The 17,308-nt window shown below is 47.0% G+C and overlaps 1 protein-coding gene across 2 annotated transcripts in view; it reads left to right on the forward strand.

Annotated features, from left to right (window-relative positions):
• The first annotated feature begins 782 nt into the window (after positions 1–782).
• tekt2 (tektin 2 (testicular)) overlaps positions 783–17,308 on the forward strand; it is a 30,736-nt gene continuing 14,210 nt past the window's right edge. Inside the window, exons 1-6 of one of the 2 annotated variants that reach the window (XM_075449633.1) lie at positions 783–891; positions 3,674–3,847; positions 4,303–4,428; positions 4,924–5,129; positions 5,207–5,350; positions 16,052–16,166. In XM_075449633.1, the coding sequence (XP_075305748.1) occupies positions 826–891; positions 3,674–3,847; positions 4,303–4,428; positions 4,924–5,129; positions 5,207–5,350; positions 16,052–16,166 (831 nt within the window). In that variant the 5' untranslated portion in view covers positions 783–825. The remainder of the gene's footprint in view (positions 892–3,673; positions 3,848–4,302; positions 4,429–4,923; positions 5,130–5,206; positions 5,351–16,051; positions 16,167–17,308) is intronic. The other variant, XM_075449634.1, reaches the window with a different exon arrangement.

The raw sequence follows: 17,308 nt of genomic DNA on the forward strand, positions 1-17,308 counted from the left end.
TCTCATGTGTCTATGCATGAAATCTGCACGATATCTTTGAACTTATCTGGACTGTTGCTTGTTTTTAAATTCATTTAAATAATTTTATTTGTTTCTCTTTATATTCCTTTATGTATTTTTAATGCTTCTTCCACTCCCTGCTGCAATGCTTTTATTTTATGTAAAGCACTTTGAATTGTTTGTACATGAAATGTGCTGTATAAATAAATTTGATTTGATTTGATTTGATTTGATTTATTTTCAGTATTCAGCAGGACGAGCTTTAACAGAACAGTGGTGCTCCGGAGCTAGAACTTCTGAACTTATAACTGATCATTGATCATTTATCGATCATAAAACATAAATTCAGGCCTATATATTATAAATATTACTGCTCATATCCTTAATTAAACATCACATCGTTTTACATAAGTCACAATGAAAATGTGTCTGCACTGAGTGTTTTTAATGCTGGTACGCGTCTGTTTGAGCTGCTTTTGGAAGTTTTACCACAGATACTATAATACTACAGATTCGCAACTCACGGTGCATTTCCGGTTTCCAACGAGGCGATTTTGGTTGCAGTTCCACCCTCTTTCCCCGTGGGGTTCTGGTGGAACTGCAGCCAAAAAGCCGGTACAATGGGGCTTATAGTAAGTGGCAAGGCTGTTAGATAGATAGGCTGTGGTTTTACTTCAGTAAACCGAACCCCAGTCGGTTTGATTTCATCACATCCGGTTTTATTCGCGTCACGGAGGAACTGAACTTGTTTTCAATTATTAAAAAGTTTCACAAGGTTCGTTGTGTCGTTTCGTTGCCTGGAGACGGCGGGCAGTAGCCGTTGCTATGGGAACCGCGGCCCGGAACACAAGCAGCCGACGCGCCAACGGAGCAGAACCTTCTCGAACTCCCGTGAGTAAAATGAGATTTAAAGCCGTTTTTATTGCGGTGCTTCGGAAGTCATTTTTTTAAATAAAACAAGAAGATGAAGAAACGGAAACTTTACGGGTGAAAAGAACCTGTAAGTCCGAACCTGTTTTAGCTAGTTCGAACCGAACCGGGTTTAATATGTCCAACTGTGATCTGATGAATGTTCGCTGCTGTCCTGAAAGATCTTAAAGTAATTATTTACGCCCACATATCTGTAGAACTGGGCCTGAGAATTAAAACTAACCCACTGTACCTTAAAGAAATCAGATTACTGCATTATTATAAATTATTTCTGTTCCAATCCAACACACTGAAAATCTGCTAGCTTTTAATGCTGTTCAGCAGTCCTGATCAGCTTCATTTCTTTATATTTTATATTAAAAACAGCAAACAGCTGCAGAGATTCACTGAAACATGTTCAAACATGAATATAAAACCAGAATATAAGGTTAAAAACAGAGTTTGTTCAGTTCTGAGTAGCTTTAAAGTGAATATCTGCAGGTGTTTCCATGGTAACAGCTGCAGATGTTCACTGAAACGTGTTCCAACATGAACATAAACCCAGAATCTGAGGCAGAACCAGAGTTAGTTCTGTTCTGAGCAGCTTTAAAGTGAATATCTGCAGATGTTTCCATGGTAACAGCTGCAGAGATTCACTGAAACATGTTTCAACATGAACATAAACCCAGAATCTGAGGCAGAAACCAGAGTTAGTTCAGTTCTGAGCAGCTTTAAAGTGAATATCTGCTCTGAGCTCCTTTCTCCTCCAACACAGCCTGAACCCTCTCAGACGAGCTTTCTGTCCTTTCTTTAAGGAGTCTTCAGGAATAGTTCTCCAGGCTTCTTGAAGGACATCCCAAAGCTCTTCTTTGGATGTGGGCTGCCTTTTGTTGCGTTCTCTGCCAACATGATCCCACACTGCTTCAGTAATGTTGAGCTCCGGGCTCTGGGGAGGATTCATCCCTCCATCAGACCTGCTGCCACTGATTTTCAGCCCACTTCTTGTGTCCTTTGGCACAGCTCAGCCTTTTCTCCCTGTTTCCCTTCCTTAAGAACGGCTTCCTGACAGCCACCCTTCCATGGAGCCCATTTCTGATGAGGCTTGGGCCAACAGCAGATGGATCAGCTGAAGGTCCAGATGCATCTCTCAGCTCCTGTGTCAGGTCTTTGCTGGATTTTTTCCTCTTTCTTAAGGACATCACTTTCAGATCCTGTTCATCTGCTGTAGATAGTTCTTTAGGCCTGACACTTCTTCTTCTGTCCTCCACTTGTCCAGTTTCCTCAAATGTTTTAAGGACACACTGCACACCATGCTGAGGTATGCCAAGTTTTCAGCTAACAGCTCTTTGGGAATCACCTTGTTGCTGCAGAAATCCTGTTTTCTGTCTGTCAGACTGTGTTATCTTTGCTGTTTTTCACACATGCAGCTAAAGAAATGGGAACAAATCTTAATTCCAGTCTAAAACCCACAAAGAGCTTCTAGATTATTCATTTCTGGTGGCATAAAACAGTTTAATCATTTCATTTATATTAATTGTTCCATAGTTAGTCATTAGATTATATCTTATATTCCTTTTTTAAGCTTTAAATTTAAACTTATTTACTTTTTCTTGATGTTGAATAACATATAATTCTTATTATTGTCTGTTTTTTTCCTACTTTTCTACTTTTAGACGTGATAACGTTAATTTTTTGGGGATTAGGATTTTTTTAAACTGAATTTCTTAGATTATTTTGACTCTTTTGGTAGTTGAAAGCAGTTTTAATGTAAATGTACAAAAAAGTTGAAACTATGAAGCTGTTTTTCACACATGCAGCTAAAGAAATGGGAACAAATGATGTGTCTCTGTGACAGGCTGCTGGGAACAAAGTGCCTAAAGATCCAGTTTAAAATGGCTTCTTTGCTGAGTTGTCTGTTCTGTGTGGACACAACACTGGTTCATCCCTTGAGTTTGGAGCCTTTTTCCTGCCTGAATGGTTCACAGGTCAGAGTTAAGTTTTCAGCTAAAGCCTGGTTTATAGTAGGTAACGCAAGACGCAAGACGCAACGCAAGACGCAAGACGCAACGCAAGCCCTTGCGCGGTTGCAAGCCCCCCCTTGCGTGCTTGCGTGTGTCACCTCAATTTTTTAAACTTCACGCAAGACGCAAGACGCGAGCAGAGCTATAGAGTAGCCACTCTGGACGCAAGCACAAGCCACTATCTACATCACATCCAGCGGCGTGTTCATCTTCCGGTTTCATCCCCTAATTAAAGACCGCTGTTTTCAAACGCCAAGGTAGAAAGCGAAGAAGAAGAAGAAGAAGAAGAAGAAGAAGAAGCATGAATCCCATAGACATAATATATTATATATATTATGTCTATGATGAATCCACTCGAAGAGAGACTTGCCGAAGAGGTCCTGGCGGTGAATTTCCTTTCATCGTAGTAGGCTTGTCATTGAAAAAACCCGCTACTCCATCTACTGTCCTGGGGGTGAATCGCCACCCAGCACACGCAAGCGCCGGCAAAGCTAAAGGTAGCATAAACGTCGCGAGCCATTAACACAAGCGCAAGACGCAAGCGCAAGGGCAGTTAAAAGAAGTATAACTCAGCCTTAACAGCTCTTTGGGAATCACCTTGTTGCTGCAGAAATCCTGTTTTCTGTCTGTCAGACTGTGTTATCTTTGCTGTTTTATGCCAAGTTTTCATCTAATGTGACGGATCATAAATATCAGCTGCATGACTGTTGGTGTAAGCTTGAAAAATAAAATGTTTTTTAAAGTGTTCGTGTTGCATCAGGATGTCTTCACTACTTGTAAAGCCCGGCCTGCGCCACAGCGTGTCAGAGTGGCAGAGCAACAACCAGCAGCTGGCCGCCACCGCTCAACACGAGCGACACGCTTCCACCGCCATCAGACAGGAGGGCAGGTCGCTGCGCAACGACACCTGCTGTCAGGTGGGTTCTCCTTTTGTGAGGATGAATAATGCTCGCTGTCCTGAACTTCACCGCCGTTTGTCACCAACCTGCTCCTGTGATCCTGTGATCTGCAGACGGCCTGGGGTGAGAGCGACACCTCTCGCAGGCTTAGTGACCGGGTTTGGGATGTTGCTCTGATGTGTAAAACTCCTTCTTCTTGTTCCTGGGAGCATATATCAGGGCGTCTGAAGTGTAAAACTCCTTCTTCTTGTTCCTGGGAGCATATATCAGGGCGTCTGAGGTGTAAAACTCCTTCTTCCTTTTCCTGGGAGCATATATCAAGGCGTCTGAGGTGTAAAACTCCTTCTTCCTGTTCCTAGGAGCATATATCAGGGCGTCTGAAGTGTAAAGCTCCTTCTTCCTGTTCCTGGGAGCATATATCAGGGCGTCTGAGGTTTGTCACCAACCTGCTCCTGTGATCCTTTGATCTGCAGACGGCCTGGGATGAGAGCGACACCTCTCGCAGGCTCAGCGACCGGGTTTGGGATGTTGCTCGATGGAAGGACGTGTTGGAAAGCTGCGCGCTGAAGGTGGACGAGGAGATGGAGGCTCTGACGCTGGTGATTTGAGAAACCTTTGACACAACTGAGAGCTTTGTTCTATGCTCTGGAAAAAATCTAAATCTTACCAAGTATATTTGTCTCATTTCTAGTCCAAATATCTCATTACACTTTATAAAAGACACAACTGCCTAAGAAGTGCCATTTCAGCCAGATATAGGGACTTGTTTGAAGACAATACATCTTGAATATCTTGTTAAGTGAAAAAGTCTTGAAAACAAATTGTTTTGAGCATATTTCACATGAAAATAGCTTTTTTTTTCATTTGAAGAGGTTTTTAAGCTAATTTCAATATCACTTTTATCTCAAAAGTCCTAAATATCATATTTTATTTCAAGAAATCTTGACAAGCTGATTTTCACTAGTTCCATTGGCAGATTTTTTTGCTTATTTCAAGCAAAAACGTCTTGTATTTGTTGTTTTTTTACTTATTTTTGGAGGGGCATTTTTTCCAGTGTGAGTGTGATGTTGAGTTGTCCTGCTGTGTTGGGACAGTCCAAGGAGCAGACTGAGCAGGCCCTGGCCGCCACTGCCGTCCCCCTGGAGGTCAGCACCGAGTGCCTGACGCTGAGGGAGGGGCGTCAGGGCTACGAACTGGTCGCCGACGCTGTGGAGGAGCAGCTAAGGAAAGAAGTGGAGCTGATTGAAAGAGTGCAACATGGCCTGCAGCGGCACATCGACCGGGCCTTTGAGCAGCTGTGGTGAGGTCCAACGTGGTGCTGAAAATGCATTCTGACCGTTCCCGTCCTGACCATCTGTTTCTGTTCTGCTCTCCAAGTGTTCTGCAGGAGGCTCGGCACCAGCTGACCGCCGACCTGCAGAACAAGATGGAGGCTTTGGACATCGACATGTCCTGCCTGTCACTCACAATAAAGTCCCCTCACATCTCCCTGAAGACCAACCCGACCCGCATCCCATCAGGGTAACGTTGGGACGTCAAAAATAAAGCATATTTATCAAAGTTTACAGTTTTACAGCAAGAACTAATATTCATAGTTCAAATATTTCATACTTAAAGATGACATGTTGTGTAAAATCCCTTCTTCCTGTTCCTAGGAGCATATATCAGGGCGTCTGAGGTGTAAAACTCCTTCTTCCTGTTCCTGGGAGCATATATCAGGGCGTCTGAGGTGTAAAACTCCTTCTTCCTGTTCCTGGGAGCGTATATCAGGGCGTCTAAGGCGTAAAACTCCTTCTTCCTTTTCCTAGGAGCATATATCAGGGTGTCTGAGGTGTAAAATCCCTTCTTCCTGTTCCTGGGAGCATATATCAGGACGTCTGAGGTGTAAAACCCCTTCCTCCTGTTCCTGGGAGCATATATCAGGGCGTCTGAGGTGTAAAATCCCTTCTTCCTGTTCTTGGGAGCATATATCAGGACGTCTGAGGTCTAAAACCCCTTCTTCCTGTTCCTGGGAGCAGATATCAGAGCATCTGAAGTGTAAAACCCCTTCCTCCTGTTCCTGGGAATATATATCAGGGCGTCTGAGGTGTAAAATCCCTTCTTCCTGTTCCTGGGAACATATATCAGGGTGTCTGAGGTGTAAAATCCCTTCTTCCTGTTCCTGGGAGCATATATCAGGACGTCTGAGGTGTAAAATCCTTTCTTCCTGTTCCTGGAAGCATATATCAGGATGTCTGAGGTGTAAAACTCCTTCTTCCTGTTCCTGGGAGCATATATCAGGGCGTCTGAGGTGTAAAACCCCTTCTTCCTGTTACTGGGAGCATATATCAGGGCGTCTGAGGTGTAAAACGCCCTTCTTCCTGTTCCTGGGAGCATATATCAGGGCGTCTGAGGTGTAAAACCCCTTCCTCCTGTGCCTGGGAGCATATATCAGGGCGTCTGAGGTGTAAAACCCCTTCTTCCTGTTCCTGAGAGCATATATCAGGGCGTCTGAGGTGTAAAACCCCTTCTTCCTGTTCCTGGGAGCATATATCAGGGCGTCTGAGGTGTAAAACTCCTTCTTCCTGTTCCTGGGAGCATATATCAGGGCGTCTGAGGTGTAAAACTCCTTCCTCCTGTTCCTGGGAGCATATATCAGGGCGTCTGAGGTGTAAAACCCCTTCTTCCTGTTACTGGGAGCATATATCAGGGCGTCTGAGGTGTAAAACGCCCTTCTTCCTGTTCCTGGGAGCATATATCAGGGCGTCTGAGGTGTAAAACCCCTTCTTCCTGTTACTGGGAGCATATATCAGAGCGTCTGAGGTGTAAAACTCCTTCTTCCTGTTCCTGGGAGCATATATCACGGCGTCTGAGGTGTAAAACCCCTTCTTCCTGTTCCTGGGAGCATATATCAGGGCGTCTGAGGTGTAAAACCCCTTCTTCCTGTTCCTGGGAGCATATATCAGGGCGTCTCAGGTGTAAAACCCCTTCCTCCTGTGCCTGGGAGCATATATCAGGGCGTCTGAGGTGTAAAACCCCTTCTTCCTGTTCCTGGGAGCATATATCAGGGCGTCTGAGGTGTAAAACCCCTTCCTCCTGTACCTGGGAGCATATATCAGGGCGTCTGAGGTGTAAAACCCCTTCTTCCTGTTCCTGAGAGCATATATCAGGGCGTCTGAGGTGTAAAACCCCTTCTTCCTGTTCCTGGGAGCATATATCAGGGCGTCTGAGGTGTAAAACCCCTTCCTCCTGTGCCTGGGAGCATATATCAGGGCGTCTGAGGTGTAAAACCCCTTCTTCCTGTTCCTGAGAGCATATATCAGGGCGTCTGAGGTGTAAAACCCCTTCTTCCTGTTCCTGGGAGCATATATCAGGGCGTCTGAGGTGTAAAACTCCTTCCTCCTGTTCCTGGGAGCATATATCAGGGCGTCTGAGGTGTAAAACGCCCTTCTTCCTGTTCCTGGGAGCATATATCAGGGCGTCTGAGGTGTAAAACCCCTTCTTCCTGTTCCTGGGAGCATATATCAGGGCATCTGAGGTGTAAAACCCCTTCTTTCTGTTCCTGGGAGCATATATCAGGGCGTCTGAGGTGTAAAACCCCTTCTTCCTGTTACTGGGAGCATATATCAGGGCGTCTGAGGTGTAAAACGCCCTTCTTCCTGTTCCTGGGAGCATATATCAGGGCGTCTGAGGTGTAAAACCCCTTCTTCCTGTTACTGGGAGCATATATCAGAGCGTCTGAGGTGTAAAACTCCTTCTTCCTGTTCCTGGGAGCATATATCACGGCGTCTGAGGTGTAAAACCCCTTCCTCCTGTGCCTGGGAGCATATATCAGGGCGTCTGAGGTGTAAAACCCCTTTTTCCTGTTCCTGAGAGCATATATCAGGGCATCTGAGGTGTAAAACCCCTTCTTCCTGTTCCTGGGAGCATATATCAGGGCGTCTGAGGTGTAAAACCCCTTCTTCCTGTTCCTGGGAGCATATATCAGGGCGTCTCAGGTGTAAAACCCCTTCCTCCTGTGCCTGGGAGCATATATCAGGGCGTCTGAGGTGTAAAACCCCTTCTTCCTGTTCCTGAGAGCATATATCAGGGCGTCTGAGGTGTAAAACCCCTTCTTCCTGTTCTTGGGAGCATATATCAGGGCGTCTGAGGTGTAAAACTCCTTCTTCCTGTTCCTGGGAGCATATATCAGGGCGTCTGAGGTGTAAAACGCCCTTCTTCCTGTTCCTGGGAGCATATATCAGGGCGTCTGAGGTGTAAAACCCCTTCTTCCTGTTACTGGGAGCATATATCAGAGCGTCTGAGGTGTAAAACTCCTTCTTCCTGTTCCTGGGAGCATATATCAGGGCGTCTGAGGTGTAAAACCCCTTCCTCCTGTTCCTGGGAGCATATATCAGGGCGTCTGAGGTGTAAAACGCCCTTCTTCCTGTTCCTGGGAGCATATATCAGGGCGTCTGAGGTGTAAAACCCCTTCTTCCTGTTACTGGGAGCATATATCAGAGCGTCTGAGGTGTAAAACCCCTTCTTCCTGTTCCTGGGAGCATATATCAGGGCGTCTGAGGTGTAAAACCCCTTCCTCCTGTTCCTGGGAGCATATATCAGGGCGTCTGAGGTGTAAAACGCCCTTCTTCCTGTTCCTGGGAGCATATATCAGGGCGTCTGAGGTGTAAAACCCCTTCCTCCTGTGCCTGGGAGCATATATCAGGGCGTCTGAGGTGTAAAACCCCTTCTTCCTGTTCCTGGGAGCATATATCAGGGCGTCTGAGGTGTAAAACCCCTTCTTCCTGTTCCTGGGAGCATATATCAGGGCGTCTCAGGTGTAAAACCCCTTCCTCCTGTGCCTGGGAGCATATATCAGGGCGTCTGAGGTGTAAAACCCCTTCTTCCTGTTCCTGAGAGCATATATCAGGGCGTCTGAGGTGTAAAACTCCTTCTTCCTGTTCCTGGGAGCATATATCAGGGCGTCTGAGGTGTAAAACTCCTTCTTCCTTTTCCTGGGAGCATATATCAGGGCGTCTGAAGTGTAAAACTCCTTCTTTCTGTTCCTAGGAGCATATATCAGGGCGTCTGAAGTGTAAACCTCCTTCTTCCTGTTCCTAGGAGCATATATCAGGGCGTCTGATGTGTAAAACTCCTTCTTCCTGTTCCTAGGAGCATATATCAGGGCGTCTGATGTGTAAAACTCCTTCTTCCTGTTCCTAGTTGCATATATCAGGGCGTCTGAATTGTAAAACCCCTTCTTCCTGTTACTGGGAGCATATATCAGAGCGTCTGAGGTGTAAAACTCCTTCTTCCTGTTCCTGGGAGCATATATCAGGGCGTCTGAGGTGTAAAACTCCTTCCTCCTGTTCCTGGGAGCATATATCAGGGCGTCTGAGGTGTAAAACCCCTTCTTCCTGTTACTGGGAGCATATATCAGGGCGTCTGAGGTGTAAAACGCCCTTCTTCCTGTTACTGGGAGCATATATCAGGGCGTCTGAGGTGTAAAACCCCTTCTTCCTGTTACTGGGAGCATATATCAGAGCGTCTGAGGTGTAAAACTCCTTCTTCCTGTTCCTGGGAGCATATATCACGGCGTCTGAGGTGTAAAACCCCTTCTTCCTGTTCCTGGGAGCATATATCAGGGCGTCTGAGGTGTAAAACCCCTTCCTCCTGTGCCTGGGAGCATATATCAGGGCGTCTGAGGTGTAAAACCCCTTCTTCCTGTTCCTGAGAGCATATATCAGGGCGTCTGAGGTGTAAAACCCCTTCTTCCTGTTCCTGGGAGCATATATCAGGGCGTCTGAGGTGTAAAACCCCTTCTTCCTGTTCCTGGGAGCATATATCAGGGCGTCTCAGGTGTAAAACCCCTTCCTCCTGTGCCTGGGAGCATATATCAGGGCGTCTGAGGTGTAAAACCCCTTCTTCCTGTTCCTGAGAGCATATATCAGGGCGTCTGAGGTGTAAAACCCCTTCTTCCTGTTCCTGGGAGCATATATCAGGGCGTCTGAGGTGTAAAACTCCTTCTTCCTGTTCCTGGGAGCATATATCAGGGCGTCTGAGGTGTAAAACTCCTTCCTCCTGTTCCTGGGAGCATATATCAGGGCGTCTGAGGTGTAAAACGCCCTTCTTCCTGTTCCTGGGAGCATATATCAGGGCGTCTGAGGTGTAAAACCCCTTCTTCCTGTTCCTGGGAGCATATATCAGGGCATCTGAGGTGTAAAACCCCTTCTTTCTGTTCCTGGGAGCATATATCAGGGCGTCTGAGGTGTAAAACTCCTTCCTCCTGTTCCTGGGAGCATATATCAGGGCGTCTGAGGTGTAAAACGCCCTTCTTCCTGTTCCTGGGAGCATATATCAGGGCGTCTGAGGTGTAAAACCCCTTCTTCCTGTTACTGGGAGCATATATCAGGGCGTCTGAGGTGTAAAACGCCCTTCTTCCTGTTCCTGGGAGCATATATCAGGGCGTCTGAGGTGTAAAACCCATTCTTCCTGTTACTGGGAGCATATATCAGAGCGTCTGAGGTGTAAAACTCCTTCTTCCTGTTCCTGGGAGCATATATCACGGCGTCTGAGGTGTAAAACCCCTTCCTCCTGTGCCTGGGAGCATATATCAGGGCGTCTGAGGTGTAAAACCCCTTCTTCCTGTTCCTGAGAGCATATATCAGGGCATCTGAGGTGTAAAACCCCTTCTTCCTGTTCCTGGGAGCATATATCAGGGCGTCTGAGGTGTAAAACCCCTTCTTCCTGTTCCTGGGAGCATATATCAGGGCGTCTCAGGTGTAAAACCCCTTCCTCCTGTGCCTGGGAGCATATATCAGGGCGTCTGAGGTGTAAAACCCCTTCTTCCTGTTCCTGAGAGCATATATCAGGGCGTCTGAGGTGTAAAACCCCTTCTTCCTGTTCTTGGGAGCATATATCAGGGCGTCTGAGGTGTAAAACTCCTTCTTCCTGTTCCTGGGAGCATATATCAGGGCGTCTGAGGTGTAAAACGCCCTTCTTCCTGTTCCTGGGAGCATATATCAGGGCGTCTGAGGTGTAAAACCCCTTCTTCCTGTTACTGGGAGCATATATCAGAGCGTCTGAGGTGTAAAACTCCTTCTTCCTGTTCCTGGGAGCATATATCAGGGCGTCTGAGGTGTAAAACCCCTTCCTCCTGTTCCTGGGAGCATATATCAGGGCGTCTGAGGTGTAAAACGCCCTTCTTCCTGTTCCTGGGAGCATATATCAGGGCGTCTGAGGTGTAAAACCCCTTCTTCCTGTTACTGGGAGCATATATCAGAGCGTCTGAGGTGTAAAACCCCTTCTTCCTGTTCCTGGGAGCATATATCAGGGCGTCTGAGGTGTAAAACCCCTTCCTCCTGTTCCTGGGAGCATATATCAGGGCGTCTGAGGTGTAAAACGCCCTTCTTCCTGTTCCTGGGAGCATATATCAGGGCGTCTGAGGTGTAAAACCCCTTCCTCCTGTGCCTGGGAGCATATATCAGGGCGTCTGAGGTGTAAAACCCCTTCTTCCTGTTCCTGGGAGCATATATCAGGGCGTCTGAGGTGTAAAACCCCTTCTTCCTGTTCCTGGGAGCATATATCAGGGCGTCTCAGGTGTAAAACCCCTTCCTCCTGTGCCTGGGAGCATATATCAGGGCGTCTGAGGTGTAAAACCCCTTCTTCCTGTTCCTGAGAGCATATATCAGGGCGTCTGAGGTGTAAAACCCCTTCTTCCTGTTCCTGGGAGCATATATCAGGGCGTCTGAGGTGTAAAACTCCTTCTTCCTGTTCCTGGGAGCATATATCAGGGCGTCTGAGGTGTAAAACTCCTTCTTCCTTTTCCTGGGAGCATATATCAGAGCGTCTGAGGTGTAAAACCCCTTCTTCCTGTTCCTGGGAGCATATATCAGGGCGTCTGAGGTGTAAAACCCCTTCCTCCTGTTCCTGGGAGCATATATCAGGGCGTCTGAGGTGTAAAACGCCCTTCTTCCTGTTCCTGGGAGCATATATCAGGGCGTCTGAGGTGTAAAACCCCTTCCTCCTGTGCCTGGGAGCATATATCAGGGCGTCTGAGGTGTAAAACCCCTTCTTCCTGTTCCTGGGAGCATATATCAGGGCGTCTGAGGTGTAAAACCCCTTCTTCCTGTTCCTGGGAGCATATATCAGGGCGTCTCAGGTGTAAAACCCCTTCCTCCTGTGCCTGGGAGCATATATCAGGGCGTCTGAGGTGTAAAACCCCTTCTTCCTGTTCCTGAGAGCATATATCAGGGCGTCTGAGGTGTAAAACCCCTTCTTCCTGTTCCTGGGAGCATATATCAGGGCGTCTGAGGTGTAAAACTCCTTCTTCCTGTTCCTGGGAGCATATATCAGGGCGTCTGAGGTGTAAAACTCCTTCTTCCTTTTCCTGGGAGCATATATCAGGGCGTCTGAAGTGTAAAACTCCTTCTTTCTGTTCCTAGGAGCATATATCAGGGCGTCTGAAGTGTAAAACTCCTTCTTCCTGTTCCTAGGAGCATATATCAGGGCGTCTGAAGTGTAAACCTCCTTCTTCCTGTTCCTAGGAGCATATATCAGGGCGTCTGATGTGTAAAACTCCTTCTTCCTGTTCCTAGGAGCATATATCAGGGCGTCTGATGTGTAAAACTCCTTCTTCCTGTTCCTAGTTGCATATATCAGGGCGTCTGAATTGTAAACCTCCTTCTTCCTGCTCCTAGGAGCATATATCAGGGCGTCTGAAGTGTAAACCTCCTTCTTCCTGTTCCTAGGAGCATATATCAGGGCGTCTGAAGTGTAAACCTCCTTCTTCCTGTTCCTAGGAGCATATATCAGGGCGTCTGATGTGTAAAACTCCTTCTTCCTGTTCCTAGTTGCATATATCAGGGCGTCTGAATTGTAAAACCCCTTCTTCCTGTTACTGGGAGCATATATCAGAGCGTCTGAGGTGTAAAACTCCTTCTTCCTGTTCCTGGGAGCATATATCAGGGCGTCTGAGGTGTAAAACCCCTTCCTCCTGTTCCTGGGAGCATATATCAGGGCATCTGAGGTGTAAAACGCCCTTCTTCCTGTTCCTGGGAGCATATATCAGGGCGTCTGAGGTGTAAAACCCCTTCTTCCTGTTCCTGAGAGCATATATCAGGGCGTCTGAGGTGTAAAACCCCTTCTTCCTGTTCCTGGGAGCATATATCAGGGCGTCTGAGGTGTAAAACTCCTTCTTCCTGTTCCTGGGAGCATATATCAGGGCGTCTGAGGTGTAAAACTCCTTCTTCCTTTTCCTGGGAGCATATATCAGGGCGTCTGAAGTGTAAAACTCCTTCTTTCTGTTCCTAGGAGCATATATCAGGGCGTCTGAAGTGTAAACCTCCTTCTTCCTGTTCCTAGGAGCATATATCAGGGCGTCTCAGGTGTAAAACCCCTTCCTCCTGTTCCTGGGAGCATATATCAGGGCGTCTGAGGTGTAAAACCCCTTCTTCCTGTTCCTGAGAGCATATATCAGGGCGTCTGAGGTGTAAAACCCCTTCTTCCTGTTCCTGAGAGCATATATCAGGGCGTCTGAGGTGTAAAACCCCTTCTTCCTGTTCCTGGGAGCATATATCAGGGCGTCTGAGGTGTAAAACCCCTTCCTCCTGTTCCTGGGAGCATATATCAGGGCGTCTGAGGTGTAAAACGCCCTTCTTCCTGTTCCTGGGAGCATATATCAGGGCGTCTGAGGTGTAAAACCCCTTCTTCCTGTTACTGGGAGCATATATCAGAGCGTCTGAGGTGTAAAACTCCTTCTTCCTGTTCCTGGGAGCATATATCAGGGCGTCTGAGGTGTAAAACCCCTTCCTCCTGTGCCTGGGAGCATATATCAGGGCGTCTGAGGTGTAAAACCCCTTCTTCCTGTTCCTGGGAGCATATATCAGGGCGTCTGAGGTGTAAAACCCCTTCTTCCTGTTCCTGGGAGCATATATCAGGGCGTCTCAGGTGTAAAACCCCTTCCTCCTGTTCCTGGGAGCATATATCAGGGCGTCTGAGGTGTAAAACCCCTTCTTCCTGTTCCTGAGAGCATATATCAGGGCGTCTGAGGTGTAAAACCCCTTCTTCCTGTTCCTGGGTGCATATATCAGGGCGTCTGAGGTGTAAAACTCCTCCTTCCTGTTCCTGGGAGCATATATCAGGGCGTCTGAGGTGTAAAACTCCTTCTTCCTTTTCCTGGGAGCATATATCAGGGCGTCTGAAGTGTAAAACTCCTTCTTTCTGTTCCTAGGAGCATATATCAGGGCGTCTGAAGTGTAAAACTCCTTCTTCCTGTTCCTAGGAGCATATATCAGGGCGTCTGAAGTGTAAACCTCCTTCTTCCTGTTCCTAGGAGCATATATCAGGGCCTCTGATGTGTAAAACTCCTTCTTCCTGTTCCTAGGAGCATATATCAGGGCGTCTGATGTGTAAAACTCCTTCTTCCTGTTCCTAGTTGCATATATCAGGGCGTCTGAATTGTAAACCTCCTTCTTCCTGCTCCTAGGAGCATATATCAGGGCGTCTGAAGTGTAAACCTCCTTCTTCCTGTTCCTAGGAGCATATATCAGGGCGTCTGAAGTGTAAACCTCCTTCTTCCTGTTCCTAGGAGCATATATCAGGGCGTCTGATGTGTAAAACTCCTTCTTCCTGTTCCTAGTTGCATATATCAGGGCGTCTGAATTGTAAAACCCCTTCTTCCTGTTACTGGGAGCATATATCAGAGCGTCTGAGGTGTAAAACTCCTTCCTGTTCCTGGGAGCATATATCAGGGCGTCTGAGGTGTAAAACCCCTTCCTCCTGTTCCTGGGAGCATATATCAGGGCATCTGAGGTGTAAAACGCCCTTCTTCCTGTTCCTGGGAGCATATATCAGGGCGTCTGAGGTGTAAAACCCCTTCTTCCTGTTACTGGGAGCATATATCAGAGCGTCTGAGGTGTAAAACCCCTTCTTCCTGTTCCTGGGAGCATATATCAGGGCGTCTGAGGTGTAAAACCCCTTCCTCCTGTTCCTGGGAGCATATATCAGGGCGTCTGAGGTGTAAAACGCCCTTCTTCCTGTTCCTGGGAGCATATATCAGGGCGTCTGAGGTGTAAAACCCCTTCCTCCTGTGCCTGGGAGCATATATCAGGGCGTCTGAGGTGTAAAACCCCTTCTTCCTGTTCCTGGGAGCATATATCAGGGCGTCTGAGGTGTAAAACCCCTTCTTCCTGTTCCTGGGAGCATATATCAGAGCGTCTCAGGTGTAAAACCCCTTCCTCCTGTGCCTGGGAGCATATATCAGGGCGTCTGAGGTGTAAAACCCCTTCTTCCTGTTCCTGAGAGCATATATCAGGGCGTCTGAGGTGTAAAACCCCTTCTTCCTGTTCCTGGGAGCATATATCAGGGCGTCTGAGGTGTAAAACTCCTTCTTCCTGTTCCTGGGAGCATATATCAGGGCGTCTGAGGTGTAAAACTCCTTCTTCCTTTTCCTTGGAGCATATATCAGGGCGTCTGAAGTGTAAAACTCCTTCTTTCTGTTCCTAGGAGCATATATCAGGGCGTCTGAAGTGTAAAACTCCTTCTTTCTGTTCCTAGGAGCATATATCAGGGCGTCTGATGTGTAAAACTCCTTCTTCCTGTTCCTAGGAGCATATATCAGGGCGTCTGATGTGTAAAACTCCTTCTTCCTATTCCTAGTTGCATATATCAGGGCGTCTGAATTGTAAACCTCCTTCTTCCTGCTCCTAGGAGCATATATCAGGGCGTCTGAAGTGTAAACCTCCTTCTTCCTGTTCCTAGGAGCATATATCAGGGCGTTTGAAGTGTAAACCTCCTTCTTCCTGTTCCTAGGAGCATATATCAGGGCGTCTGATGTGTAAAACTTATTCTTCCTGTTCCTAGTTGCATATATCAGGGCGTCTGAATTGTAAACCTCCTTCTTCCTGTTCCTAGGAGCATATATCAGGGCATCTGAGGTCACCAGCAGGTTTAAAACTCCCCAAAAACACAACCCTGCTATATATTAAGCTCCCCTTTGTTTGACAAGTGAGCGACAGTTAGCTGCTGACCTCACCAAAAAGGGTGGAGTTTAGCTCCTGCTAAGTCTTCACCCTGAAAACAGACCGTTAACTAAGAGGTGTTAAAACGGGGCTAAAAAAGATAAGAGCCGCTGTGCTTAAACCGACAGGTATTCCAACCAAAGTCTGTCTCATACATCCCAATAAGACCTCAGAACATTTGGTCAATGAGGCCAGAATATGTCGCCTTTAAATCTGAGTGTCCTGAAATGTCCATCAATTGCAGTTCCAGCACCCCCCAGGAGTGGGTCCAGTTCAGCCAGTACAATGTGATCCGTGCTCAGGAGGCCATGCAGGCGTCCCAGCAAATGAGGGAGAACACCAACCTCAGCAGAGCCCAGGTGGGTCAAATGTAGGGATGGGAATCGAAAACCGGTTCTTGTTGAGAACCGTTTCCCAGTGTTTCAATTACTTGGAATCGTTTGGCGATTTTGCAAACGATTCCCTTATCGATTCAAGTGGGCGCAAATTACGTCACCACGCAACGTTGCGTGGCGAGTCCAGCGCAGCCAGCAGTCAACAGTAAACATGGCGCCCAAGCGGTACAAACGCTGGAAAGTTTGTTTACACATCCCTAAAAAAGATGACAACAGGGCAACTTGCAAAGTGAATATTTCACCAAAGGGAGGAAATACTGCCAACATGCAATAACTATGAATGAATGATTACCGTCGGTGAATCTGAACCCAGCAACGTTAACAACGTTAGCATGTCCTCGGCTAACACTGCAGGTAACTAACTAACTAACAAACACTGCCTATCATGTTAGCGCCATTTGCCTCATTGTAAAACCTGCTGTTAGTAACGGTTAAGGTTAAATGAATGCCTTCTCATGCATTACATTTAGATGAAATCATGAGAGACAGAGCCTGACTGGCTCAGAGCCAGAGGCTGGTGGTACTACCACAGCCCTTTTACAGACAGCCGTTCCACTTCCTATTCGCCCCATTATAAAAAATTTGGCTGCAGTTCAGTTGATTTTGTCTGGGGGTGCTGGCGAGCGAGTGCAGAATGACCATTTTCCATAGGGCTGGCGCTAATAACTCAAAAAATGTCCCCGCTAGCGGCTGAAACCTGAAAATAATATTGTGATTTCTGACAGAGGGATGTGGATTTATATCGAAAGTACAATAACCTGGGAGTTATAGCTTTCTGTTTTCTTACAGGTCTGGCATTTGCGAGTCAGTATCCGCTAGCATCTAGCTAACGGAATCTGAAGAACGCACGGCTGATTACGACCGGCTGCTTTACGGCACTTGTCCACTGTGCCAGAGTGCTAACCTGGTGCTGCTCACAACAACCAAAACTAAACCAGAGGCTAGTCAGAGAGTATGTAAAAGGGCTGTGCTGAAATCTGTAACTATTTGAGCTAACACCTCTCTGCTAGCTCAGCGCTAGGACTGACCATGCCGTAAAGTGATGCCACATGCATGACGTCACTCGGGATGCAATACTGACAATAAATGTGTATTTTAAACAAATC

The sequence above is a fragment of the Odontesthes bonariensis genome, chromosome 18 (assembly GCF_027942865.1).
Source record: "Odontesthes bonariensis isolate fOdoBon6 chromosome 18, fOdoBon6.hap1, whole genome shotgun sequence".
NCBI lineage: Eukaryota > Metazoa > Chordata > Actinopteri > Atheriniformes > Atherinopsidae > Odontesthes > Odontesthes bonariensis.